The sequence below is a fragment of the Hoplias malabaricus genome, chromosome 2, assembly GCF_029633855.1.
Source record: "Hoplias malabaricus isolate fHopMal1 chromosome 2, fHopMal1.hap1, whole genome shotgun sequence".
NCBI classification, from domain to species: Eukaryota; Metazoa; Chordata; class Actinopteri; order Characiformes; family Erythrinidae; genus Hoplias; species Hoplias malabaricus.
The window spans coordinates 12,283,016-12,293,117 of NC_089801.1; the positions used below are offsets into that span (position 1 = coordinate 12,283,016).

The window sequence follows — 10,102 nt, forward strand, 5'->3', positions numbered from 1 at the left end:
AGCAAGTTATTTTTTGGTCTGGCTAAAGTCATCTGCAGATTAAGATCATTAGGCTTGTTCAACTTAACCTGGTGCTGTACAGGTGTCAAAATTAAAATGAAAATGCAATAGGTAATTATCATTTCATTTTCCACTGCAATATGTACGGACATTATATGGCAGAGAGAGCAAGGAGGAGAAAAAGAGAGTGAGAGAGAGAAAATGAGTGGCTGTATAAGAGTTAATACTAGACTGAATATAGAGAGTAGAGTGAGCTGAAACAGACATGAGGACACAGGCGGGGCTGGAGGGGGTCCAGAAGTAGCTGGAGCCAGAGCTGATCCAGGACGTGCTTCTCCATGGTCTCATGACGTGGGACGTCAGCACCACTGGCCTGTAGTCCTTGACATCACTTGGTCATGGCGACTGTGGAACAAGAACAATTCAGGACATCTTCCACATTGCAGGGACCCTCTGGAGACTCAGGCTCATGTTGAAAACATGGTGCAGTAATCCACAAAGCTGGGTTGCACAGGCTTTAAGCAACCTGGGGAGGGACCCCATTAGGGCCTGCAGCTTTGTTTGTGTAGGGTCTCTATAGTTGTCTTCTCACCTGGTCAGCAGTGATGGGTGGGGAAGGGGTGGAGGTTTGGGGTGGGCTATAAAGAAGGGGAGTAAGGGGGGCATGGAGCAGGCTGCTGAGGATTAGCAGCAGAGGAGTCAGGATGGGGGAGGTCAGAGCCTGCAGTGTCAAATATGTTAAAGAACAGATTTAGCTCGTTGGCCCTGTTCACGCTGCCCTCTACTCTTCTGTTTTTGCTGGACCTGAACCCGGTGATGGTCCTCATTACATTCCAGACCTCCCTCATATTGTACTGCTGGAGTATCCACTCCAGCTTTCTCCTATATATGTTCATACTCTCCTTGGTAGTTTTAATGTCCTTTGTTATCCATGGCTTGTTGTTTGGGTAACACCTAACAGTCCTAGTTGGGACAGTGGAGTCCACACTGAAGTTGATGTAGTTCATAATGCACTCTATGTGCCGTCGATGTCCTATCCGTGCAGCTCATAGGGTCCTTCCACATTTTTTCAATATACAATAGCATATTTATACATACCTTACATTAAACCTCTGAGAAGTAGAAAGTCCACACCTCTATACAAAACTGGTCTGCTTTAAAATATCTTTTTTACACCAAAGAAAACTCTTAACTTTTAAGAAATTGTTTGTGTAATATGCTGATTATAGCTATATTCTTTCCATATTTGTTCTTTAAAAGTGCAGCCAGTCATTTTTAAATAAAAGTTAAAATTTTTGATGACATGCATGAATCTTTGAAGAAAATGACTGATTGCTCCATTAAGAGAAATTTATTTAAATCAAAAGTTCATGTACATTTCTTGAGCAATTTAGGGGACAGCAGTGAGTTCACAGATCCATTTTTCACTCTCAGTGCAGGGCATGTCGTTCCATGTGTTCAGTGGGTCAGTAGAGGGTGTGAAAACAGCACAGTCCTCCCCTTGATTTGCATTATTGGGTTCACCGCCCTTCCAGAACCTAGGTTTATTATAAAAGATTTTTTTTTAACAGAGGTGTATTTACATGTTTTTGTTCTTACACAAAATGGACAATGAGTGTAGATACAAATTTTGTATTTGAGATTTGAAAACAACACAGCTACTCACGTAGTGGTCATCAGTGACCCATTCACCCACTTCCATTCTCCTTCTTCTTCTGCATCAGTTAAACCAAGCCAGGCATGTACGTCTTGTTTCTTAAAGAACTCCTACAATTAAACAGATAAACAGATTGTAATAGAATTAGTTCAGTTTCTCTCTCTCACTCTCTCTCTCTCTCTCTCTCTCTCTCTCTCACTCTCTCTCTTTCTCACCTGCTCTTCTTTGCTGCTTATGATCAGCAGATCTGCTCCTTTATTTCTGCATTCTTGTCTGGCCTCACTCCAACTCTTCTTATTATTGAACAAATAGTAATTGCTGCTTCCAAATGACATACATTCTAGGTGAATAGAGAACAATTTTTGTGATCAGCAGAGCACACAGTCCCAATTTCGCTGCAGCAGGTCTGGAATATCTGCTTGGACTTTATGACTAATTAGATGAAGTTGAGGCAATGCAAATGACAGAGATGGACATGACCAGGCAATTATCTCAATGAGCTTTCATTCGCGAAAAAAAGAAGAATATATGTTAAAAACTTTATTTTAACCATAAAGTCATTATCATAAACATACCATGCTTTAGGGAGAGCTGTGTGTCATGAGTGAATAATGAACGTAAAATGTTTATAGGATTCAAAATTGTACATGAGGTAAAATAATATATAAAACTGCTCTTACATCTCACACTTGATTGGTTTTTGTATTGAGTTTTATTGTAGTAAACATAAAAACTTCCCCATACTTAGTATTCTAGAAGGTAAAGTGCAGGCAGATAAGGTTTGTGACAGAATTAAATCATATAGGGTGGAAACAAAAATGTGAATAAAAAGCTGGTAATATTGGGCTAACATTTCCAAGGAAAAGATTCTTCTTTGTTGTAAATTTCAGTCTGCCACCTAGTGGCCTGAATGCATGATAGTTTCTGCACTAACCTATTTTGAGCATGGGCTCCTTTGTGTGTGGACCCATTAAACATAAAATACTCTATTAGTCCAGTTCAGGGTCACAGTGGGTCTGGAGCCTACACAGAATCACTGGGCGCAAGGCAGGAACACACTGTGGAGGGCGCCAGTCCTTCTCAGGGCAACACACACTCACACCTATGGACACTTTTGAGCCACCAGTCCACTTACCAACATGTGTTTTCAGACTGTGGATGTAAACAGGAGCGCAAGGAGGAAACTCACACAGACCCAGGGAGACACAGTGCCAATGTACCGCCCCTAAATTACTATAATTATGTTAAGGCTTTTAGTTTTTAGATTTAGGGTAGGCTGTTTATAAAAGTGCCTTTTGTGTCCTGACTTGTTTCACATAGCCATTTTAGCAGAACAATACAGGTGAAGGTGTTTGCATTTAGAACTTTTTTTAATCTGCTCTTCATCCTTACTCAGATTCTGGAAACTGCTCTTCAGCTCATCCCTCTCCTTGACCATATTCTTGTAAATGCTCTTCAGCTGATCCACTTCCTCAGTCAGGTTCTGGTAGCTGTTATTTAGTCCGTCTCTCTCTTCAGTTAGATTAGTGATGTAGGATAAGAAGGTCTTTCTTTCTACCTTAAAGTTTTCTCTCAGAGAAAAGGTGTTTTTAGACATACTGTTCTTCTCTTCTTCCAAATTAATATCTGCATTGAAAAAAAAAACATTAAAATTTAAAAGTTTATTTATTCTACTTTTGAAAGAGAAAGTATGACCAACTTTTTTGTATGTTTTGGGTTTCTGTGTGTGTGTGTGTGACTGAAATACCCACATTTCACGTAGAACACAATGTTGGTGATCAGCAGGAGAACGCACAGCAGCCCAAGACACACTGCAGCTAGTCTGAAACATCTGGCTCTTGCTCTAACAACTGATAAAAGTGTTTAATTACAATACATGCTCTTTTTAAAATTTAAAAATTAGTTCCACATATGCATTACATTAAGTTTATATATGGTAAATCTACATATTGTCACTGCTGGATCAACATGATAGCTGGATATTTTGGACCATATCATTTTGAACATTTACCAAAATGTAAACAGCAGCTGGAGATTTAAAATTATGTTAAAAAATTAAAAACAAAACACAAAGGAGATATGACTTTTTCGTTCCAGCAATGACTTTATTAGTGTGTTTATAGTAGGCAACCACACTATTGTTCTTCTTTATTCCTTATCTTCTTCCCTCCTTTTTTTCTTCTTCTTCTTCTTCTTCTTCTTCTTCTTATTATTATTATTATTATTATTTATTATTATTATTTCACTTATTATTCCATCTGTTTCATGTCTGGTTAACTACTGCCTGCAATTTTCAAGATGGATATGTGCACTCATTTGCACCCTTTTGCACAATTATACTTTATTCATTACTTTGGTTTTTTTTTTTTTCAAACTGTTATTTTGTCCAATTTTCAAGCCATGGACACCAAACATTCATTTCTATATTTGATAAAAGACATGTGGGAGCAGCCTGAGCAGCAACTCATAACATAATTTAGGGGCTATGACTGCAAAAGCACAACCTCCCCTAACCTTCATCCTATGTTTAGGAACCACCTGAAGAGGCTAATCAGTGAATCTGAGTGAAGCTGATGGAACAAACCTTTGTAAAAGTTCAGAAAGACATAGGAGCCAGTCCATTCATTGATATATAAACAAACATCTTAAAATCAGTCTAGAAACACCCAGGAAGCCTGTATGGAAAAAAACATATATGTTCCTCTGTGTGTGTGTCCTTATTTAAAGTCAAACTGCAGCATTTTGGACCAACTGTAAACATGACATGACCAACACCAACATAATGGCCATTACAAGTCTGAATGAGATAAAAGCACTTATGACTCTTTCAATATCATTTAAAAAATAAAAAGGACTTGACCTTGGACGGCTGAAAAAAGTAGATTTAATTAGTTAATCTATTGGGCTAATATAAATGATCACTTCTATAGTTTTTACAGCAGGTTTTATATAAGTCTGGAAACATAAATGGCATAAAGGGTCATCAGAGACATTACTGCATCCAAAATGAATAGTTCAGTTTATTTAAAATTTAGCATCTTCAAGGGTTTAGTTAAATAAACCTTGAATGGTAAGAAAATGTTGAAAGTGTGTTCCTGCCTGTATAACACACATTAAACAGTTTGTTTAATATTTCTATAATTTCTAATTGCTTTCTCTTTCGTTTACTTTCTACTGGTGAGGGAAACAAGAAGGGTAGTGTGGCATCACATCAATGACAAAGGTAGAGGGCGCAAAAACACCAGGCTAAAAATGTGTATTTCGCGAGCACAGGAGGAATTCTGCACACACTGATCATAATCTTGCTCTCAAGCTGTCTTTTTTCTATTCTCAAATGGGTTTTACACTCTCTACTTTAAAGATTCACTCCTGCGCCAAGCTGTTTTCCTTTGAGAATATTTTCTGCACGTGTGAAATGGGCGGGTTTGTGGGTGGGGGTCGGTGTAGTTTCTCCCAGTGAATGCTACTTGCTGATGTCTCCTGGTTCAGTGACTGCACGCATCATATTATAGGGCCTTCTACAGGAACACAAACATGGAGTATGGTTCCAAAGCAATCCCATAGTGTCTCTGTACAGTAAGAGCGAGAGGAATACAAAGTAAACATATTGATCAGGAGTCGACTCCCAGACAAATGAATTCTGGAAATATGAATCGACTCTTGGCAAATGATTAAGAGAGTAAAATTTCAAAGTCGACTGTCTCAGTTTTCTAAAGCCTTCTTGCAGCTAACATTTCCATATGTATATCACGTAGAATTTTGCTCAAAAGGGAGCAATCCGACTTAATTGACTGCATTACAGACAATTTTGCAGCTCTTCTTTATTAATTATAGTTTTTTTAAGCTCACAGCTCTTTACTAATATAGTATTTACAATAAAGTTCACTTTAACATATTGTTTTGTACCAGGCTTACCAGTGCCTCTGCAGTGGCAATCTATTGAATTTGGACTGCTGCCTTATGGGCCAAGCTGGTATAGTCTATAGTCTATACACTAATTCTGAGCGCTTAGCTCCTCAGAATAAAAACAGGAAAGATATGAATTAATTAGTCAATCTGCCGCTCTTGCTGGTCAAAGGCATGCTAATTCTTAGTACTTAGCTACAGGGCCTACTTTGACTGACTAACTGACTGACTCCTAATTTTGAAATGCTCATGCACGAGTAGGAACTGTTCAGCCATATTTCACAGAGAGAACTTAATGTGGCGCTACTACACCATTTGTTGTTAGTTTATTACTGCAGTGAAACAATGCATTGATGTATAAACTTGGAGTACATGGATTCACATTGGTTAAAAAGCATTTTTTAAAAATCTTGTTTGGCTTAATGTGATTCACTAAAAGGGTTACTTTGAAGACTAACATTAGCCAACTTCTATATAAAGACATTCCACCACTCTGCCCCTAAAATTTCACATTGTAGATGTTGTATGCGCCGCTGTATGAATGGATGTGATGGGACAAAAGCCTAAGCTACAGTGACTTTCGGTGACATTATTCCCATTTATTCAGAATTAAATAACACATGGTTCCCGTGGAACAGATTCTGTATAATATGAATTTAATTTTCTGGGCAAGAAAACTGCTGACAGATTTTGATTATTGGGTGGTCTACGCCTAGTCAGGTTCAGGCCTAAATTTTGTATGGTTGTAACTAGTAGCATTGTGCGTTATTGCTATATGATACTGTATATTGTTTGCGCCTCCTGACTACAAAGGTTGTTGTGTGGTATGTGACACATTAGCTGGTGTAATGGATTTATCATCAATGTGCTGCAGACCTTACAAGCAAGCCTCTGTAAGGATTGTAAGACTTCAGTTTACTGAAGCATATTGTACTGACCTAAAGAAACGTTGAATGCCCTAATTGTCATTGCATAATTCGCACCCTGCCTGAAAGCCCCATGCCCCAACACAATGTATGCATCTTATGCAAGAATAGCACATGAATATTTTACATGTCTTAAGTTTCTCAGTAGCCATAGTAAGTGTCTTCTGTAAGACCTTACTAATCTTACCCCTGGGCATGTGCCCAGTATGCCCGGCCGTTAATCCGACCATGTGTGTTGACCAGAGCCTCAGCTCAGCATTAGTTAGTTCACAAGCTCAGCAGGACGGCTCAGAATTTGGCAACATTTCCAAACTTACTATATCTCACAGAGAGAAGAGGACTGTTGAATTTGTCTTATTTCACGTGAGTGTGTGTTTTTGCCTGAAATATCGTAAAGGAAAGTGGCGGGGAGACATTTTGTGGCGTTAGTGTTCTTATAAAACTCCACAAAGTTGCACACAGCCTCTTCAACTTCATATGCTTTAACCTGTTACATTGAATAAATAAGTAATTCTTAATTCTGGTCTTCTTTATTATTTGGTGGTAGATAATCTAGTATTTATTTAAACACTGATGCTGGTGTAATATATTATGAACAAAACATTGTCCTCCTTTTTTCATTTCTGCATATATTACCTGCCCTCCATATTTTCTGTAAAACACAATCGTCTAATAAAAAACACATGTAAACAAAGACATTGATATGAAAGGACATTGATATATTCTCAAATGACGATTAACATATGAGCATTAGAAAGCATTGTCATTAGATTTATCCTCTCTCCAGAATCTGGACATGAGCAAAGAGGAAATATGCTGCTTAGAAATTTAAAAATGGTTACATGATTTGGATTATCATTTATTTCTCAAAATTTTGTCCTTTTGTTTCTGATCATTTTCTGGCATCTGCCTCAGCTGTCTTTAAGCTGTGAAAAGTTTTTTTTTTTTTTGCACTCAGCTCTCCTGCATTCTCATGCAGCGAGAAAGTGACATTTCACCAGTGTTCAGCTTTAAGTTTGAAATGTATAATTTAACTTGACTGAGCATGTCCAGAATATTTAGACAGGAGGAATATAAAATTAGGTTTTACTAAAACAATGGAGGGACCCAAAGTGGATTTACACATTTAAAAATGTAAAAAAAAAACAAAAAAAAAAACAATATGACAGCAACAACCCGAAGAACAGGATTTAGAAACATAGGGAAGAGAAAGTTCTAATAAAGCAGACATATCACCAGCAAAAGCTGCATCCCTAACCTCAATTTTAAAAATAGGTAGACAATATGTTACAACAAGATCTAATGCCTGCTCTATTTCTTTTTTGGGACCAGCCACAGACTGTAATGTTACAAGATCTAAAATTTCCAACAATTAAAAAACTATTAGATTAATTAATAGTTAACTATTAATTAAAAAAATGCTTTGGCATAATTCCAGCCAAATATTCTGAAATGTCATTGGTAAATTCCTTACTGTATTTAGGTGGTCAGTTTATCTTGGTGAAAATCTCTAGTGAACACTACATACTGTTAAGAACAGTGGTCATCATTCATTAAAGTTGAGTAAATTTAAATTGGATCATAAAATGATCAACACAGACCATTTTAATCATTTTATCTTTGGTGCATCTCTGTGACCAAACTCACATCTTGTATGTAATTTAGAGAGTAACAATTTAACAACCTGAAAATTAGATTTTTCAAATTTAAAATTGAAATAGTAAAAAATATCAACATTTTATTATCAGTTTTACAAGGGCAATAACAAAAAGCAGCAGTGGCCAGACTGTAAAAAAACTCATCCACATATTTCATACAGAAAAAACATGATTAGATACACAACAAATTCACCAGTGTTAAATCAACTGTGTTAACTTGAGAGTAACTATCAGTGTTACTTTAACACCAATAGTGTTGATTTAACACTGGTGAATTTGTTGTGTAGCATGCATTTATTGTCATACTATACAAGTAGTAGAGTATATCTGATTTTTGCAGATATTATATATAATTTTATCTGACTTGCCGGGAACATTAAATGTTAAAAAGAAAACCTCTAAACAGGTGATGAAAGCATGATATGAATATAATCCAGGAAAGGCCTAGTCCTTCAGGAGCAAGAATGGGTTAAAATTCCCCTTTGCCAGAAAAAATAAACTGTCAAATCTGATTGTTAAACAAACAGATGAAAATTTCACAGACCATTTAAATATTCATCTTTGTTGTAACGCATGTCTGGTTTAAGAGCATGTAAATTACAGAGTAACAGTTTAACAAGGTGAAAAAAAAATTGATATCCAGTTAAATACTTATTTGAACATTATGTATAATAATAAAAAGAAAATAATAATACTATTATTAACAAACAATATTATTATAATAATTTGTTCAGGAACAAATTACTTGCCTTGCTCCTGCCGTGCGACCAGTGCTTCCGGGTATGCTCCAGACCTTCCGTGACGCAAAACTGAATGAATTAATTTAATGAATGAAAATGTATTAAACTGATGGATGTAGTGTATTTTCTTTACCTTTACACTGATATAAATAAAAGGTTTTCCTACTCCTAATTTCCACTTAAAAGACCATTTAAAATACTTTAAGTTTAAATGTAACCATTGTCAGAAGAAGAAAATAATCAGCAAACTATTACACTAGGTTCACAATAAGCATGTTTTACTCTATAGAATCCCATTAAGTAAACAGTTTAATGTAACTGTGTTAAAATTGTATCTGCTCAACAGTTAATTTTGCTCACATGTTGAAAATTATAACTGCTACAATATCAAAACAATGATACTATTAATTAAATAAAACAAGATTTACATGTTAAGCTCCTCTGTAATAAACGATTGTAAATATTTTTATATTTTGTATTTATATTAAGGTTCTGGTATGATTCTTTTAATAGTTCATAGATATGACGAAGGGAATACACAATAGATATAACACAGCAGCTCCTTCCTTGACTGTGTTGCAGGCACTGAATTCTTTTTTTTTTTTTTTATTATAGTTATTGGTTCAACATTATATTTCCTGTTTATGTTCTGTTTTCAGTTATAACCAGGTCATTAAAGTTGACTAATTACTGCTTACTGGTTTCATTAATGTTTATATACACACAATAATATATTTAAACAGATGTTTGTAGGTGTGTGTGTGCATATGCATGCTTTTTTTTTTTACCTATCATCCTGCTACCTGTCATCCTTCTTCTCCTCTTTGTGTTGGCACAGATAAAATGAAATAAATAACTGATGTCTCTATTTGACCCCGGTATATGACGTAAAGAAAGGCCCTTTTTTTTCAACTGGAAACGCTGAAACAAACAGGAAATACAGAAGAGCTGTAAGGGTCTGTGGCTTCTGGTTTGATAAAAAGATTAAAACTGCAATATGTGAAAGTGACTAAATTAAGTAAAGTTTATGTTGAATGTAGGGGGAGGTTTAAACATCACTCATTTAATCTATTTTTTCTGTATAAAGTTGTCTGTTTGGTTTTTTTTATTTTTTATTTGCACACAAGGACAGTTTACAATCAACACTGCACGTTCCATTCAGCACTCAGGACAACCTAGAGCACTAGGAGCTTTACCCAGTATAGAATGCCAGTC

The 10,102-nt window shown here is 36.1% G+C and overlaps 1 protein-coding gene across 1 annotated transcript; it reads right to left on the reverse strand.

The window, feature by feature from the left end:
* Positions 1–1,102: 1,102 nt before the first annotated feature.
* Positions 1,103–9,742, reverse strand: LOC136687479 (CD209 antigen-like protein C). The gene is made up of 7 exons (XM_066661930.1): positions 9,676–9,742; positions 8,897–8,956; positions 3,409–3,507; positions 3,050–3,283; positions 1,873–1,997; positions 1,667–1,767; positions 1,103–1,538 (listed from the first exon to the last, which is right to left on the reverse strand). The coding sequence occupies exons 1-7, from the start codon at positions 9,695–9,697 to the stop codon at positions 1,391–1,393; spliced, it is 789 nt and encodes a 262-aa protein (XP_066518027.1). The 5' UTR covers positions 9,698–9,742; the 3' UTR covers positions 1,103–1,390.
* Between the last annotated feature and the right edge of the window lie 360 nt (positions 9,743–10,102).